Here is a 19,294-nt window from a genome sequence, read left to right on the forward strand (position 1 = left end):
TTCAATTGTGACTGACCTCCTTGATTCAGTCTTATATAGCAAAATTTGAAATGGTGTTATTTACATTGGATAAAAGCAGAGACAGAGCTACAAAATTGTATATCATACACTGCATTTGAGGAACAATGGGAAAGTTATTCTGCTTTGAAAGTTTGCATCCTCACTGAGAAAATGGCCTTTTATTGTTTTTGTGCCTACTGAAGAGCTATTCTTTGTCTACACCCATTCAGCATGGTTCAAACCATCTCAAGCTTTAGCCCCCACCTAAACCCTCACCATTTTACTCGCCCTAGCAGAGCTGGATAGGCTGTATTCATCTTATTCAGAGCGTTGGTGACTAACTTTGCTGCTGGCAACAATTTAATTATGCTTTTTGGCCGACGTTTACTGACACCAGCCATATTCAACGGGTGTTGAGCGTTTGTAAATTCATCAGGTATTCTGCGCTCTGGCACTCAGATGAGTGCTCTGAAATCAGAGTAGACGGTCAGACTGAATTTACTAAGTTCTTGTATTTGTTTGTAAGTGTCTTTTTTATAAATCTTGTTTGATTAATATGTATCAAGTCTGGTAGGACTGTTGCCATTCTGTTGCTTATGAGTTTTGTTGTTGTGCTATTGTACAATTTATTAAATGTGCGGTTCTGCAGGGGACTCTCCCGATTTTCTTGGTTTTATAATACAACTTAAATAACTCTTTACATTTACATTTAAGTCATTTAGCAGACGCTCTTATCCAGAGCGATTTACAAATTGGTGCATTCACCTTATGACATCCAGTGGAACAGCCACTTTACAATAGTGCATCTAAATCTTTTAAGGGGGGTGAGAAGGATTACTTTATCCTATCCTAGGTATTCCTTAAAGAGGTGGGGTTTCAGGTGTCTCCGGAAGGTGGTGATTGACTCCGCTGTCCTGGCGTCGTGAGGGAGTTTGTTCCACCATTGGGGGGCCAGAGCAGCAAACAGTTTTGACTGGGCTGAGCGGGAACTGTACTTCCTCAGTGGTAGGGAGGCGAGCAGGCCAGAGGTGGATGAACGCAGTGCCCTTGTTTGGGTGTAGGGCCTGATCAGAGCCTGGAGGTACTGAGGTGCCGTTCCCCTCACAGCTCCGTAGGCAAGCACCATGGTCTTGTAGCGGATGCGAGCTTCAACTGGAAGCCAGTGGAGAGCGGAGGAGCGGGGTGACGTGAGAGAACTTGGGAAGGTTGAACACCAGACGGGCTGCGGCGTTCTGGATGAGTTGTAGGGGTTTAATGGCACAGGCAGGGAGCCCAGCCAACAGCGAGTTGCAGTAATCCAGACGGGAGATGACAAGTGCCTGGATTAGGACCTGCGCCGCTTCCTGTGTGAGGCAGGGTCGTACTCTGCGGATGTTGTAGAGCATGAACCTACAGGAACGGGCCACCGCCTTTTTGTTAGTTGAGAACGACAGGGTGTTGTCCAGGATCACGCCAAGGTTCTTAGCGCTCTGGGAGGAGGACACAATGGAGTTGTCAACCGTGATGGCGAGATCATGGAACGGGCAGTCCTTCCCCGGGAGGAAGAGCAGCTCCTCTTGCCGAGGTTCAGCTTGAGGTGGTGATCCGTCATCCACACTGATATGTCTGCCAGACATGCAGAGATGCGATTCGCCACCTGGTCATCAGAAGGGGGAAAGGAGAAGATTAATTGTGTGTCGTCTGCATAGCAATGATAGGAGAGACCATGTGAGGTTATGACAGAGCCAAGTGACTTGGTGTATAGCGAGAATAGGAGAGGGCCTAGAACAGAGCCCTGGGGGACACCAGTGGTGAGAGCGCGTGGTGAGGAGTCAGATTCTCGCCACGCCACCTGGTAGGAGTGACCTGTCAGGTAGGACGCAATCCAAGCGTGGGCCGCGCCGGAGATGCCCAACTCGGAGAGGGTGGAGAGGAGGATCTGATGGTTCACAGTATCGAAGGCAGCCGATAGGTCTAGAAGGATGAGAGCAGAGGAGAGAGAGTTAGCTTTAGCAGTGCGGAGCGCCTCCGTGATACAGAGAAGAGCAGTCTCAGTTGAATGACTAGTCTTGAAACCTGACTGATTTGGATCAAGAAGGTCATTCTGAGAGAGATAGCGGGAGAGCTGGCCAAGGACGGCACGTTCAAGAGTTTTGGAGAGAAAAGAAAGAAGGGATACTGGTCTGTAGTTGTTGACATCGGAGGGATCGAGTGTAGGTTTTTTCAGAAGGGGTGCAACTCTCGCTCTCTTGAAGACGGAAGGGACGTAGCCAGCGGTCAGGGATGAGTTGATGAGCGAGGTGAGGTAAGGGAGAAGGTCTCCGGAAATGGTCTGGAAAAGAGAGGAGGGGACAGGGTCAAGCGGGCAGGTTGTTGGTCGGCCGGCCGTCACAAGACGCGAGATTTCATCTGGAGAGAGAGGGGAGAAAGAGGTCAGAGCACAGGGTAGGGCAGTGTGAGCAGAACCAGCGGTGTCGTTTGACTTAGCAAACGAGGATCGGATGTCGTCGACCTTCTTTTCAAAATGGTTGACGAAGTCATCTGCAGAGAGGGAGGAGGGGGGAGGGGGAGGAGGATTCAGGAGGGAGGAGAAGGTGGCAAAGAGCTTCCTAGGGTTAGAGGCAGATGCTTGGAATTTAGAGTGGTAGAAAGTGGCTTTAGCAGCAGAGACAGAGGAGGAAAATGTAGAGAGGAGGGAGTGAAAGGATGCCAGGTCCGCAGGGAGGCGAGTTTTCCTCCATTTCCGCTCGGCTGCCCGGAGCCCTGTTCTGTGAGCTCGCAATGAGTCATCGAGCCACGGAGCGGGAGGGGAGGACCGAGCCGGCCTGGAGGATAGGGGACATAGAGAGTCAAAGGATGCAGAAAGGGAGGAGAGGAGGGTTGAGGAGGCAGAATCAGGAGATAGGTTGGAGAAGGTTTGAGCAGAGGGAAGAGATGATAGGATGGAAGAGGAGAGAGTAGCGGGGGAGAGAGAGCGAAGGTTGGGACGGCGCGATACCATCCGAGTAGGGGCAGTGTGGGAAGTGTTGGATGAGAGCGAGAGGGAAAAGGATACAAGGTAGTGGTCCGGAGACTTGGAGGGGAGTTGCAATGAGGTTAGTGGAAGAACAGCATCTAGTAAAGATGAGGTCGAGCGTATTGCCTGCCTTGTGAGTAGGGGGGGAAGGTGAGAGGGTGAGGTCAAAAGAGGAGAGGAGTGGAAAGAAGGAGGCAGAGAGGAATGAGTCAAAGGTAGACGTGGGGAGGTTAAAGTCGCCCAGAACTGTGAGAGGTGAGCCGTCCTCAGGAAAGGAGCTTATCAAGGCATCAAGCTCATTGATGAACTCTTCGAGGGGACCTGGAGGGCGATAAATGATAAGGATGTTAAGCTTGAAAGGGCTGGTAACTGTGACAGCATGAAATTCAAAGGAGGCGATAGACAGATGGGTAAGGGGAGAAAGAGAGAATGACCACTTGGGAGAGATGAGGATCCCGGTGCCACCACCCCGCTGACCAGAAGCTCTCGGGGTGTGCGAGAACACGTGGGCGGACGAAGAGAGAGCAGTAGGAGTAGCAGTGTTATCTGTGGTGATCCATGTTTCCGTCAGTGCCAAGAAGTCGAGGGACTGGAGGGAGGCATAGGCTGAGATGAACTCTGCCTTGTTGGCCGCAGATCGGCAGTTCCAGAGGCTACTGGAGACCTGGAACTCCACGTGGGTCGTGCGCGCTGGGACCACCAGATTAGGGATTAGTCTTTGATACATGGAACTCGGAAGGACTGAATTGAGTGACATGTGTGTCATCATTTCAGTAAATAGGGGTGCTACTTTGTCCCAGACTGTCAAATAAAATTTTATGGGAAAGCCATCCATACATGGTGCTTTTCTCCACGCAAATGTTATAACAGTGTACAATATTCTATTTCTATTTTGTGTGATTCTTTTTTGTCTGCTGAAAGTTGTTTTAGGGTTATTGAGTCTTAGAAGGCTGTAGGATCAGTACAACTGTTTAATTCTGATGTATATACATTTTCATAGAAGCTTTTAAAAATGGTATTAATTGTTTCTAATTAAAGCATTTGTAACCTTTTAAAATAAACTGGTTTGGCGTTATTGAGTCTATTCATTTTGTGAGGGTTGCAAGCTATCAGGTGTATTTTATATTGAATAGTATCCTTTATTTGAGTTTAATCTGTTGGCTCTCTTCAAAAGTAAAATACAATATCCTTGCTTAAGTTCAGACATTGATTTTCTTCTTTACTTTGTAAAGATGTATTATGGGCTTTTTCCAAAATAGGAATTTATATACATTTCAAATTCAGATTTGACGTTTGCCGAGTATGAGATTATCATTCCTCTAAAACAATCCTGTATACGCAAACTGGGATCTGTGTTTTGGGAGGGGAATATTGATGTGACTGTGAATCTCTGTCCCAGCTCTCTTGAGAGAATGTACTTAAGCCAAGTTATCCATCCAAGTTATGTGTTGGAGACCTAGGTTGTAGTGAGTATTGATCCCTGGGCTGGCCGTACATCATAGGTTGCAGTCCACCTCTTCCGTGTAGAGCACTGAAGAGCCATGGTGGAGGTTGTGGCAGAGGTGTTGTCTGCTGGTCATCCCACTTTACAATCAATGATAGTAGTTGCACCTTCAGACATCCCTTGTTTCATCCTATTTTCTTCAGCCCTGGTACAAGGCTGTGCACAAATGCCTCGTCTTGAGCCGTGTCTGTAGTGGTTGGTCTTGACTGTTGTTCAGGCATCTGAAGCACAGGGTCATGGCTCGGGGAGCCCACGTGGTCCTCAGTGTCATCAGGCTCCACAAGTTGGGACTGAGGCGAATCAGCATTTGCAAGACCGTGGTTGCCTCGAGTGGAAAATAGGTCGGCATAAAAAGTAAAATGTGTTTACGTAAACTTTAGAACCCTCTGACCAGGCTCAATTAATCATATTTCTCAAATCTGGGCCACAAAGCCTAACACTGCATGTTTTCATAATTCTTCCATAATAAGGAACTGATTCATAATCTATAGGCCTATATAATCACTAATTCAGAAATGGGACACCAGTTGATATTAATCAATCAAGTAGTTACTTGTAGGTAATTTTAGTAGTTACTTTAGGCTGGGTTTCTGTACAGCACTTTGAGATATCAGCTGATGTACGAAGGGCTATATAAATACATTTTATTTGATTTGAGGTAGGAAATAAGGCCAGCAATACTGCAAACCTTTAGGTTTGGAATTCAGTGCAATCAATTCAAAGGTATATTATAACGTACCTTCTTGGCTGGACGTAAGGTATCACGAATGATAACATTTTCATTTATCTCCATTCTTTCTGATTGGTTCCCCAGGTCCGATAAGTTGGCCCTTACAAAAAAAGATTGCCGTTTTGAAACAGCAGTAAAAGTGCAGTAACTGCAGTCGACTGCTATTTTGGACAAAGCAATTGCAGAATAACTACAGTGAACTGCAGTTATACTGCAGCTACACTGCAAAATTACTGTATTAAAAAAAGTATTTGCAGCATACTGCAGTTATATTGCAGTGTATTGCTGTTATACTACACTCTGACTGCAATCTTTTTAAATAAATGGGGCCTTCCGTAGATGCCTTAAAGTGTCACAGAGGGACTTCCATCTGGTTTTGCGCAATTCAACATCTATGAAGAGTCAAATATACATGAATGCTAACCAATAGCAAAACATTTATTTTGTCATTACAGGTACTTGGCATCTGGAGACTCTATTTGCAACCTGGCCTTTACCTATCGTCTTGGATTCCAGACAGTGTCTCAGTGTATTATGGAGACCTGTGAGGCCATATAAAGGAGGATGCTGGCAACCTATCTGCCACGACCCACTGAGGAAACCTGTATCACATCCGACCGTCCATAGGGCCGGGGTAGGCAGTCAGTGTAAATAACAATGTGTTCTTAACTGACTTGTTAAATGAAGGTTAAATAGACAAACTTCTCAAGCGTTTAGTATTTACTTTATTGCTACTATTCTAACTCACAAGTAAGCATTTAACGGCAATGTCTACACCTGTTGGATTCGGCGCATGTACATAATTTTAAAGGACTAGTAACTCTCGAGCTCTAGGTCGTTTCATCGTACGACTCAATATCGCCACCTACCGGCCTTTGGGCTATACATGACTGTGTTCATAAAACGTGAAAATCAGAAACATCTTAATCTATATATTTATTCTAGAAACGTTTGCATACAATATAAGCTACAGTAGATAAACTAAACCACCTCACACATGTGGTGGTGTCTTCTTCAGTGTGTCCAATCGATTCGCCATGGTGGATGAAAATCTGCGCATATTTTCCTGGGGGGAACCATTAGAAGCACAAGAGATGTTTACGCCGGACTTTGAAATCGAAGCACACGGAACGCGAAAAAAACAAGACAAACAGTTTCGCAGGCTAGGTAATAGTGGATGAAGGATCTTACTTTTCTTTATTTGCCCATAAACTATCGTAAAATGTTATTTTTGGCACTCAATTGAATCCTTTCACTTCAGCAAGCAAACTTAATTTTGTTACTTTGGCCATTTTACCAAGCGAACTGCGGTGCAGCCAGTGACAAACATGAACGTTGATACTCCACAGCCAGTCATGACAGGGGGCTCTTCAAATTCCTCGACATCCAATAATTGCCTCACTAACAACAATGCAGCAATTAACGTCAGCAGCATACCCTCGGTTGCCATAAGTAATTGTAAGTATTCAGACGAGTTTTGAGGTTATGAACAGCTTTATGAGCTGGCTTAATACATGGTTACACCAATTACTGGTCTGCTGTCTACTGTAGCTAGGTTAGAACTTTTTGTCGAAATTGTTTAAGTACAGTGGCCCACACCATATAGCACTGTGCAGAACTGGAGAACCACCTTAGAGCTAGTCCTGTTCATTGCTTGCTGCTTTGTGAAACACTGTCTTAGACCACTGCTGGACCTTGGCTATCAACATCTTAACTACATTTAGAAAGATATTAAACCATGCATTTCTCTTTATTTGTTTCAGCCCCAACCACCGCTGCCATGGCCACACCATCTGGCACATCCGTGTCCAACGGCGTGTATGTGCCTACTGGCATTGCCAACGGCGACGTGAAGCCTGTAATCACAACCACACCACTAGCTGACTTTCTTATGCAATTGGAGGACTACACTCCTACAGTGAGTCAAACCCCCTTAATTGGAGTAATCTTTGTTTAAAAAAAATACAAATGTACATTACTTTTTTCACATACCTAGGCTGACGTCAACAGTCGCTTGGTCCATATACATAATGCATATTTGGGTTATGTAGTTAACAGGTGCCTCTGATTCACTTAGCATGTAAATGTCCTCTGGTGTCTATTGTGAGATGCTAGTGTACCAAAAAAACCAACTAATTGCAATGACTTCAGTTCAACCTCTACCATGTTTTTGCCAGATCCCTGATGCAGTGACAGGCTACTATCTCAACCGGGCCGGCTTTGAGGCATCTGATCCGCGAATGTAAGCATGCTTCTTAGCTCCTTAACTGCCAAGAGTCCTCTCCCATCTATTTCAGCTTTTACACCAGTTCAATTCAATATTTACTCACGTGCGCGCCAAACGTGAACATTATTTATGTCCATCATTTTCAGAATCCGTCTCGTCTCCCTCGCGGCTCAGAAGTTCATCTCGGACATTGCTAACGATGCCCTGCAGCACTGTAAAATGAAGGGAACTGCCTCGGGGAGCTCCAGGAACAAGACAAAGGTTAGTACATTTCTAACCTAACGTTGCAGGCGTAAAAGAAACACATGAGCAGCGTTTCTTTCTTACTGGTCCAGACGAGAGAGAAAAACGGTCGGGGGAGGTTCTCTTCTGCCCTGTTCAGCCAATCCAGTAAATGTAAAGAAGTTAAGATGGAGTGTCGCCTTGGTTAACGTCTTCCCCCAAAAAAGTCTCACCACAGGCTCTTTTTCCATTTCCCATGAAATTAACACATGAACGAACTGTTGTTAATGTGAGATGCACAGAATGATTCATGCACAAGTATGAATGCGGTTTTTATCTTTTTGATTGGTTTCTCACTCTGTCCTCCCACCTCTTTCCTCCCAAAGCAGGACAAGAAGTACACACTGACCATGGAGGACCTCTCCCCTGCCCTTTCTGAGTATGGCATCAACGTAAAGAAACCTCATTACTTCACATAGGAAATTGGTCTTGCACTGTCGCAACCCCCTATGATCATGGTTCAGATGTCAGTAGAATATTAATTGCAGTCACTGTTCTGTTTTTTTTTTAAGTAGGGCATACTTTGCTTCATGTGGAATTTTGATCTTGTACTATTTTATCGATACAAATAAAATGTTAAACAATGACTTATTTCTGACTTTGTGCTTTGTTGCCTTTTTGTTTATGTAGTCTGGTGATAACAAGGGGAAGAGTTGTTGGTAAACTATTTATCAGGATGGTGTAACAGTACTAAAAATAGTATTTAACCATAGGTTGAGTGGGGGCAGTCGGTAAGAGAGAAAGTGTCTTTGTAGGCACTAACTCCCCCATGGTTCGTTGGACAAAGCCTATGAAGAAAATAAATGGTGTTTTTGGACAAATGCTGAAAATAAGGTATGTGGTATACACAGGCTTAGGAGATTTTATACATTTTGTTTAATGAGAATCTTAATTGGCTAACATCACATTTTGTGAATTGGAATCATTTATGTAATAATAAAAAAATGACATAAAGCCTTCATAATTCATGAAGGTCATGTTAACTGACTGCTATTATATCATAGCACAACTTATAAGATCTATGCCTGTAACTTCAGACATTATTATAAAGAATGTGTTCTTAACTGACTTGCCTAGTCAAATAAAGGATAAATAAAAAATGTGGTTGGTAGTTATGTTTTTAATTTTTATATACACTGTGTGTGTGTATATATATACACACACACACACAGTGGGGCATAAAAGTATTTAGTCAGCCACCAATTGTGGCTGACTCACTTAAAAAGATGAGAGGGCTGTAATTTTCATCATAGGTACACTTAAACTATGACAGACAATGAGAAAAAGAAAATCAGAAAATCACATTGTAGGATTTTTAATGAATTTATTTGCAGATTATACCCCATAATGACTAAGCGAAAACAGTTTTTTAAAATGTTTGCAAATAAATAAAAAAGAGATCTTATTTGCATAAGTATTCAGACCCTTTGCTATGAGACTCGAAATTGAGCACAGGTGCATCCTGTTTCTATTGATCATCTTTGATGTTTCTACAACTTGATTGGAGTCCACCTGTGGTCTATTCAATTGATTGGACATGATTTGGAAAGGCTCACAACTGTCTATATAAGGTCCCACAGTTGGCAGCGCATGTCAGAGCCAAAACTAAGCCATGAGGTCAAAGGAATTGACCGTAGAGCTCCGAGACAGGATTGTGTCGAGGCACCAATCTGGGGAAGTGTACCAAAACATTTCTGCAGCATTGAAAGTCCCCAAGAACACAGTGGCCTCCATCATTCTTAAATGGAGGAAGTTCCTAGAGCTGGACGCCTGGCCAAACTGAGCAATCGGGTGAGAAGGGCCTTGGTCAGGGAGGTCACAAAGAACCCAATGGTCACTCTGACAGAGCTCCAGAGTTCCTCTGTGGAGATGGAAGAACCTTCCAGAAGGGGAAGGAAATGGGGTTACCTAGTCAGTTGTACAACTGAATGCCTTCAAATGAATTGCGTCTTTCGCATTTAACCCAACCCCTCTGAATCAGAGAGGTGCGGGGGGCTGCCTTAATCGACATACACGTTCAGAAGGACAACCATCTCTGCAGCACTACACCAATCAGGCCTTTATGGTAGAGTGGCCAGACGGAAGCCACTCCTCAGTAAAAGGTACACGACAGTCCACTTGGAGTTTGCCAAAAGGCACTTAAAGAACTCAGACCATGAGGAACAAGATTCTCCGGTCTGATAATGCCAAGCATCACGTCTGGAGGAAACCTGGCACCATCCCTACAGTGAAGCATGGTGGTAGCAGCATCATGCTGTGGGGATGTTTTTCAGCGGCAGGGACTGGGAGACCCGTCAGGGTTGAGGGAAAGATGAACAGAGCAAAGGACAGAGAGATCCTTGATGAAAACCTGCTTCAGATCTCTCAGGACCTCAGAGTGGGGCGAAGGGTACCTTCCAACAGGACAACGACCCTAAGCACACAGCCAAGACAATGCGGTAGCGGCTTTGGGGCATGTCTCTGAATGTCCTTGAGTGGCTCAGCCAGAGCACGGACTTGAACCCGATCGAACATATCTGGAGAGACCTGAAAATATCTGTGCAGCGACACTCCCCATCCAACCTGACAGAGCTTGAGAGGATCTGCAGAGAAGAATTTGAGAACCCCCAAATACAGGTGTGCCAAGCTTGTCGCACCATACCAAAAAAAACTCACGGCTGTAATCACTGCCAAAGGTGCTTCAACAAAGTACTGAGTAAATGGTCTGAATACTTATGTAAATGTGATATTTACGTTTTTTTTAAATGTGCAAATATTTATGAAATTCTATTTTTGCTTTGCCGTTATGGGGTATTGTGTGTTGATTAATGAGGGGGGGAAACTATTTAATCAATTTAACAATAAGGCTGTAACAAAATGTGGAATAAGTCAAATGGTCTGAATACTTTCCCGAATACATCGTATATACTGATGCAATTTGACAGTGACAAACACTTTCACGATATGGCCGAGCCTAAACGAACCACAACTGATTTGCAAGGAAACGTGCCTTTGTGCACTACATTTGGTTACATTCGGCCATTATTGTTGACATATTGTGCATCACCTGCAACGCTTGAAAGGCTTGAAAATACAAGTGACAACCTACTAGCGCCACAAAAAGTTGGGTAAACAACCCTTTCCTGTGGATCCCATCTCATACTGACAAAAGAACAAACAGTATGTACAACTGGTAAAACAAATGTAAACATTCTGGATGGTGAAGACTATGACGTCTTTTTTAGGGCGACTGATAATCCATGGAGTAACCATGGTAACAGTCTGATGTTTAGACGAAGTCGACTTTAAAGTTCGCTAACGTTAGCTATCTATACCCTATGTAAACATCTGTTCTAACAATTTACCTGTACCCCCACATATTGACTGGGTACCGTTACCCCCTGTATATAGCCTCATTGTTATTTTGTGTTATTTCATTTACTTAGTCAATCTTTTCTTAACTCTATTTTCTTAAAACTGCATTGTTGGTTAAGGACTTGTAAGTGTTGTATTGTATTCGGCGCATGTGACAAATAAAATGTGATTTGACAATCAATTTTTAAAAAAAAGCCATAACGTTACTGCATGAATGGACCAGAATTTGCATGCATACCTAGTTATCTCCTTGCACATTTCCCGCAGACACGGGAGGCAGATGGTTTGAGTCTCTGATATGTATTAGTATCCAAGGGACAGGCAAAAAGTTCATAACAAGGTCAGAGTCCAGGAGGTACAGAGTGGCAGGCAGAATAGTCAAGCAGGTGGGTACAGAGTCAGGGCAAGCCAGGGTCAAAACCAGGAGGACTACTGTAGAAAAATAAAGATAAGAAAAAGCAGGAGCATGAGAAAACCATGCTGGTTGACTTAACAGGACAAGACAAAGTGGCACGGGGACAGGAAACACAGGGATAAATACACTGGGGAAAATAAGAGACATCTGGAAGGGGTGGAGACAATCACAAGGACAAGTGAAACAGATCAAGGTGTGTAGCAGTGCCGGTTGGTGCCATTTAAAATTACCATTAGGGAGGACAATTTTTTTTATGAGTATGGCCTTATTTCTATTACAGCATATTCGAAGACTGTCATTCATATTCATATTCCATTCACACAGCTCAATGTAACATCGATAGGTTTAGGCTACTACATGATACTTCAATTTCCCCTATACCCATGATGAGGTTGCTATAACCTCGCCTACAATTGGAAGTTTACAACGTAGATGCACAGGTTGAGGGAGAAATTTGTGTAATCAAGGTGACAGACAGTGACACATTCAATACCACCTTACACACTCTTGCAGTTTCTATTGGACAAATTCAGGTATGTTTCTCCCAGTTCCATTTGCTTCCATTTAAGAAACATTTTTCAACAGAATCAGAGGAATGAATACACCCTTGATCACCCGCAAACACAGTTCACTTTCACATACAAAGAGCATGATCACTTTGCTCGTTGTAACGGTGTTCGTCTGTTGAAAGAGAGTTGGACCAAAATGCGGCGTGGTGGTTACTCATGTTCTTTAATAAAAAATTAACGATACATGAAATAACTTAATAAACAAAACAACAAACGAAACGTGAAAACCTATACAGCCTATCTTGTGAACACAAACACAGAGACAGGAACAATCACCCACAAACACACAGTGAAACCCAGTCTACCTAAATATGGTTCCCGATCAGAGTCAACGAGAATCACCTGACGCTGATTGAGAACCACCTCAGGCAGCCATAGACTATGCTAGACAACCCTACTCAACCACAATCCCAATACCTACTAAACCCCAATACAAAAACACACCACAAAATAAACCCATGTCACACCCTGGCCTGACCAAATAAATAAAGAAAACACAAAATACTAAGACCAAGGCGTGACAGAACCCCCCCCCAAGGTGCGGACTCCCGGCCGCACACCTAAACCCATAGGGGAGGGTCCGGGTGGGCGTCTGTCCACGGTGGCGGCTCCGGCTCGGGACGTGGACCCCACTCCAACCAAGTCTTAGTCCCCTGTAACGCGTCCTTTGATTGGCGACCCTCGCCGCCAACCTTGGCCTAATAACCCTCACCAAGGACCCCACTAGACTGAGGTGGAAGCTCGGGACTGAGGGAAGCTCGGGACTGTTGGGAAGCTCGGGACTGTTGGGAAGCTCGGGACTGAGGGGGAAGCTCGGGACTGAGGGAAGCCCAGTAATGAGAGGAAGCCCAGTACTGAGAGGAAGTTCAGTACTGAGAGGAAGCTCAGGCAGGTAGTTGGCTCTGGCAGATCCTGGCTGGCTGGCGGATCTGGAAGAGTCTGGTTGACTGGCAGATCTGGAAGAGTCTGGTTGACTGGCAGATCTGGAAGAGTCTGGTTGACTGGCAGATCTGGAAGAGTCTGGTTGACTGGCATATCTGGAAGATCATGGCTGACTGGCAGATCTGGAAGATCATGGCTGACTGGCAGATCTGGAAGATCATGGCTGACTGGCGGATCTAGCTGCTCTGGCTGCTCCATGCAGACTGGCAGCTCTAAGCAGACTGGCAGCTCTGGCTGCTCCATGCAGACTGGCAGCTCTGGCTGCTCCATGCAGACTGGCAGCTCTGGCTGCTCCATGCAGACTGGCAGCTCTGGCTGCTCCATGCAGACTGGCAGTTCTGTCTGCTCCATGCAGACTGGCAGTTCTGGCTGCTTCATGCAGGCTGGCAGCTCTGGCTGCGCTAAACAGGCAGGAGACTCCAGCAGCGCAGGAGAGGAGGAAAGTGCTGGCTGCGCTGAACAGGCAGGAGGCTCCGACAGCGCTAGAGAGAAGGAAGGCTCTGATAGCGCTAGACAGGCGGGAGACTCCGGCAGCGCTGGAGAGGCGAGGCACACTGTAGGCCTGATGCGTGGTGCTGGCACTGGTGGAACTGGACCGAGGACACGCACAGGAAGACTGGTGTGGGGAGCTACCACCGGAGGACTGGTGTGTAAAGGTGGCACAGGATGGATCGGACCGTGAAGGTGTACTGGAGAGCCTGAGAGCAAGGCTGGCACAGGACGTGCAAGGCTAGGTAGGTACACAGGAGGCCTAGTGCGTGAGGCTGGCACAATTTTCACCAGCCGACTAACACGCACCTCAGGACGAGTATGGAGCGCTGACCCAGGTGCCATCAAATCCCCGACACACTCCGTGGGACGAATATCGTACCTAAAGCACCAAACTAGCAACTCCCTCATTACTCTCTCCTCCACTTTCCCCATTAACTCCTTCACAGTCTCTGCTTCGCTCACCTCTAACACCGGCTCTGGTTCTGGTCTCCTCCTTGGCTCCTCACGATAAACAAGGAGAGTTGGCTCAGGTCTGACTCTTGACTCTGCCACACTCTCCCTGAGCCCCCCAATACATTTTTGGGGCTGACTCTCGGGCTTCCATCTGCGCCGCCGTGCTTGTCTCTCCAACTCCATTCTCCTATAACCTGCTTCGCACTGCTCCAGCGAATCCCAGGCGGGCTCCGGCACTCTGTCTGGGTCGACCACCCACCTGTCTATTTCCTCCCAAGTAGTGTAGTCCCTATATTGTTGCTCCTGCTGCCGCTGTTGCTTCTCCTCATACCAGTGCCTCTCAGCTCTCGCCGCCTCCAGTTCTTCTTTGGGGCGGCGATATTCTCAGGCTGATCCCAGGGTCCTTCTCCGAACAATTCATCCTCCCATGTCCGTTCCTCCTTTCGCTGCTTCTGCTGTCGCTGTTGCCTGTTACCATGCCACTCGGTCCGGGTGTGGTGGGTGATTCTGTAAGGGCGTTCGTCTGTTGAAAGAGAGTCGGACCAAAATGCGGCGTGGTGGTTACTCATGTTCTTTAATAAAAAATGAACAATACATGAAATAACTTAATAAACAAAACAACAAACGAAACGTGAAAACCTATACAGCCTATCTTGTGAACACAAACACAGAGACAGGAACAATCACCCACAAACACACAGTGAAACCCAGTCTACCTAAATATGGTTCCCGATCAGAGTCAACGAGAATCACCTGACGCTGATTGAGAACCACCTCAGGCAGCCATAGACTATGCTAGACAACCCTACTCAACCACAATCCCAATACCTACTAAACCCCAATACAAAAACACACCACAAAATAAACCCATGTCACACCCTGGCCTGACCAAATAAATAACGAAAACACAAAATACTAAGACCAAGGCGTGACACTCGTTGTATAATTCTGTCTCCCATCTACGCGCTATCCTCCTCACACCTTTTTCCTTCGCTTGTGGACTTCAGTGACAACTTCACACAACAACTGTCTGTGACCAGGTAAAAAAAAAACTTTCCAAGCCAAACCTTCATATCATTACCGCTACACACATCCTACGTCGTTGTCACCATATTAGCTAACATCATAGTCAACATAGCTATTAACTTGACTTGGAAGAATTCCAGTGTTGGATAGCCATAGCCAGCTAGCTAACCGAGCATCACTCTCTGTTTGAGCGAGGTGCTTGTGTAGGCTTAACTATAGCTACATTTGCTAACTGAAAGTGAGTCAACTTTGAGTCAACTGCTCACCACATTTTAAGCACCGCAATGCTAGCTAGCTGTAGCTTAGGCTTTCAGTACTAGATTCATTCACTGATCATTTGATTGGGTGGACAACATGTCAGTTCATGCTGCAAGTTCATGCTACACCATGGTGCTACCCCAGAGAGTGCTGTTGAGGCTACTGTAGACCTTCATTGCAAAACTGTGTTTTAAACAATTATTTGGTGACGTAAATATGCAGTTGAAGTCAGAAGTTTAAATACACTTATGTTGGAGTCATTAAAACTCGTATTTCAACCACTCCACAAATGTCGTGTTAACAAACTATAGTTTTGGCAAGTCGGTTAGGACATCTACTTTGTGCATGACACAAATAATTTTTCCAACAATTGTTTACAGACAGATTATTTCACTTATAATTCACTGTATCACAATTCCAGCGGGTCAGACGTTTTACATACACTAAGTTGACTGTGCTTTTAAACAGCTTGGAAAATTCCAGAAAATTATGTCATGGCTTTAGAAGCTTCTGCTAATTTACATAATTTGAGTCAATTGGAGATGTACCTGTGGATGTATTTCAAGGCCTACCTTCCAACTCAGTGCCTCTGTGCTTGACATCATCTCAAGACATCAGTCAGGAAGCTTGGTCGCAAATGAGTCTTCCAAATGGACAATGACCCCAAGCCTACTTCCAAAGTTGTGGCAAAATGGCTTAAGGACAACTTAGTCAAGGTATTGGAGTGGCCATCACAAATCCCTGACATTTGTGGGCAGATCTGAAAAAGTGTGTGCGAGCAAGGAGGCCTACAAACCTGATTCAGTTACATCAGCTCTGTCAGGAGGAATGGGCCAAAATTCACCCAACTTATTGTGGGAAGCTTGTGGAACGCAACCCGAAATGTTCAACCCAAGTTAAACAATTTAAAGGCAATACTATCAAATACTAATTGAGTGTATGTAAACTTCTGACCCACTGGGAATGTGATGAAAGAAATAAAATCTGAAATAAATCATTCTCTCTACTATTATTCTGACATTTCACTTTCTTAAAATAAAGTGGTGATCCTAACTGACCTAAGACAGGGAATATTTACTAGGATTAAATGTCAGGAATTGTGAAAAACTGAGTTTAAATGGATTTGGCTAAGTTGTATGTGAACTTCCAACTTCAACTGTGTATTTAGTATAGTTTTATCTAAAACTTTTTTAAATGAAATTCACTGAGGAGGATGGCCCTCCCCTTCCCCCTCTGAGGAGGTGGTGTTTATGTACCACTGGTGTTTAGTAATGGCTTGAAACAAATGTACATACTAAGGGTCTCCTAAGTCAGCATTAGGGCTGTGATGGTGTAACTCTCCTAGCCTAGTCAGCGTCAGGGCTGTGATGGTGTAACTCTCCTAGCCTAGTCAGCGTCAGGGCTGTGACGGTGTAACTCTCCTAGCCTAGTCAGCGTCAGGGCTGTGACGGTGTAACTCTCCTAGCCTCATCAACGTCAGGGCTGTGACGGTGTAACTCTCCTAGTCTGCTCAGCGTCAGGGCTGTGACGGTGTAACTCTCCTAGCCTCGTCAGCGTCAGGGCTGTGACCGTGTAACTCTCCTAGCCTAGTCAGCGTCAGGGCTGTGACGTGTAACTCTCCTAGTCTAGTCAATATTATTATTATTATATCAGCGTCAGGGCTGTGACGGTGTAACTCTCCTAGCCTCATCAACGTCAGGGCTGTGACGGTGTAACTCTCCTAGCCTGCTCAGCGTCAGGGCTGTGACGGTGTAACTCACCTAGCCTCGTCAACGTCAGGGCTGTGATGGTGTAACTCTCTAGCCTGCTCAGCGTCAGGGCTGTGACAGTGTAACTCTCCTAGCCTCGTCAGCATCAGGGCTGTGATGGTGTAACTCTCCTAGCCTCGTCAGCGTCAGGGCTGTGACGTGTAACTCTCCTAGCCTAGTCAGCGTCAGGGCTGTGACGGTGTAACTCTCCTAGCCTAGTCAGCGTCAGGGCGGTGACGGTGTAACTCTCCTAGCCTCGTCAGCGTCAGGGCTGTAACGTGTAACTCTCCTAGCCTAGTCAGCGTCAGGGCTGTGACGGTGTAACTCTCCTAGCCTAGTCAGCGTCAGGGCTGTGACGGTGTAACTCTCCTAGCCTAGTCAGTCAGGGCTGTGATGGTGTAACTCTCCTAGCCTAGTCAGCATCAGGGCTGTGACGGTGTAACTCTCCTAGCCTGCTCAGCGTCAGGGCTGTGACGGTGTAACTCTCCTAGCCTCGTCAGCGTCAGGGCTGTGATGGTGTAACTCTCCTAGCCTAGTCAGCGTCAGGGCTGTGACGGTGTAACTCTCCTAGCCTGCTCAGCGTCAGGGCTGTGATGGTGTAACTCTCCTAGCATGCTCAGCGTCAGGGCTGTGACGGTGTAACTTTCCTAGTCTAGTCAGCGTCAGGGCTGTGACGGTGTAACTCTCCTAGTCTAGTCAGCGTCAGGGCTGTGACGGTGTAACTCTCCTAGCCTCGTCAACATCAGGGCTGTGACGGTGTAACTCTCCTAGCCTAGTCAGCGTCAGGGCTGTGACGGTGTAACTCTCCTAGCCTAGTCAGCGTCAGGGCTGTGACGGTGTAACTCTCCTAGCCTAGTCAGCGTCAGGGCTGTGACGGTGTAACTCTCCTAGCCTAGTCAGCGTCAGGGCTGTGATGGTGTAACTCTCCTAGCCTAGTCAGCGTCAGGGCTGTGACGGTGTAACTCTCCTAGCCTAGTCAGCGTCAGGGCTGTGACGGTGTAACTCTCCTAGCCTAGTCAGCGTCAGGGCTGTGACAGTGTAACTCTCTAGCCTAGTCAGCGTCAGGGCTGTGACGGTGTAACTAATGGTTATGGATGAAAATAAAATAACCATTAAACCGTTTACATATAGGCCTACATTCGTTTGAGGATTTATTAACTTTCATTCCTCTTCTATCCAACTGTCCTTTGCTCAAGCAGCTAATCTGCTAGATGCGCAGGGGTGTAGAGCACTATAAGCTAACCTCAGCAAAAAAAAAAGAAACGTCCCTTTTTCAGGACCCTGTCTTTCAAAAGATAACTCGTAAAAATCCAAATAACTTCACAGATCTTCATTGTAAAGGGTTTCAACACTGTTTCCCATGCTTGTTCAATGAACCATAAACAATGAATCAACATGCACCTGTGGAACGGTCGTTAAGACACTAACAGCTTACAGACAGTAGGCAATTAAGGTCACAGTTATGAAAACTTAGGACACTAAAGAGGCCTTTCTACTGACTCTGAAAAACACCAAAAGAAAGATGCCCAGGGTCTCTACTCATCTGTGAAAATGTGCCTTAGGCATGCTGCAAGATGGCATGAGGACTGCAGATGTGGCCAGGGCAATAAATTCCAATGACCGTACTGTGAGACGCCTAAGACAGCGTTACAGGGAGACAGGACGGACAGCTGATCGTCCTCGAAGTGGCAGACCACGTGTAACAACACCTGCACAGGATCAGTACATCCAAACATCACACCTGCGGGACAGGTACAGGATGGCAACAACAACTGCCTGAGTTACACCAGGAACGCACATCAGTGCTCAGACTGTCCCTCCATCGTGCACAGACTGTCCGCAATAGACTGAGAGAGGCTGGACTGAGGGCTTGTAGGCCTGTTGTAAGGCAGGCCCACACCAGACATCACCGGCAACAGCGTCTCTTACGGGCACAAACCCACTGTCGCTGGACCAGACAGGACTGGCAAAAAGTGCTCTTCACTGACGAGTCACGGTTTTGTCTCACCAGGGGTGATGGTCGGATTCGCGTTTATCGTCGAAGGAATAAGTGTTACACCGAGGCCTGTACTCTGGAGCTGGATCAATTTGGAGGTGGAGGGTCTGTCATAGTCTGGTGTGGTGTGACACAACGTCATCTTACTGAGCTTGTTGTCATTGCAGGAAATTCAACGCTGTGCGTTACAGGGAAGACATCCTCCTCCCTCATGTGGTACCCTTCCTGCAGGCTCATCCTGACATGACCCTCCAGCATGACAATGCCACTAGCCATACTGCTTGTTCTGTGCGTGATTTCCTG

At 46.0% G+C, this 19,294-nt stretch overlaps 2 protein-coding genes across 3 annotated transcripts in view; one reads left to right on the top strand and one right to left on the bottom strand.

Moving 5' to 3' along the window:
* The first annotated feature begins 6,325 nt into the window (after positions 1–6,325).
* On the top strand, positions 6,326–8,325 carry LOC118373311 (transcription initiation factor TFIID subunit 10-like). Of its 2 annotated transcripts, none has more exons than XM_035759416.2 (5): positions 6,326–6,687; positions 6,993–7,147; positions 7,407–7,471; positions 7,603–7,717; positions 8,065–8,325. In XM_035759416.2, the coding sequence occupies exons 1-5, from the start codon at positions 6,558–6,560 to the stop codon at positions 8,155–8,157; spliced, it is 558 nt and encodes a 185-aa protein (XP_035615309.1). In that variant the 5' UTR covers positions 6,326–6,557; the 3' UTR covers positions 8,158–8,325. The 2 variants fall into 2 exon arrangements, with proteins under 2 accessions (XP_035615309.1, XP_035615310.1); XM_035759417.2 differs by having other exon boundaries at positions 6,331–6,687; positions 8,068–8,325.
* Positions 8,326–9,086: 761 nt separating this feature from the next.
* LOC118373312 (probable G-protein coupled receptor 160) overlaps positions 9,087–19,294 on the bottom strand; it is a 40,188-nt gene continuing 29,980 nt past the window's right edge. Inside the window, exon 3 of the mRNA XM_052500494.1 lies at positions 9,087–11,524. The gene's annotated coding sequence lies outside the window, so the exon portion shown is untranslated. The remainder of the gene's footprint in view (positions 11,525–19,294) is intronic.

Source organism: Oncorhynchus keta, unplaced genomic scaffold (assembly GCF_023373465.1).
Source record: "Oncorhynchus keta strain PuntledgeMale-10-30-2019 unplaced genomic scaffold, Oket_V2 Un_contig_10789_pilon_pilon, whole genome shotgun sequence".
Lineage (NCBI taxonomy): Eukaryota > Metazoa > Chordata > Actinopteri > Salmoniformes > Salmonidae > Oncorhynchus > Oncorhynchus keta.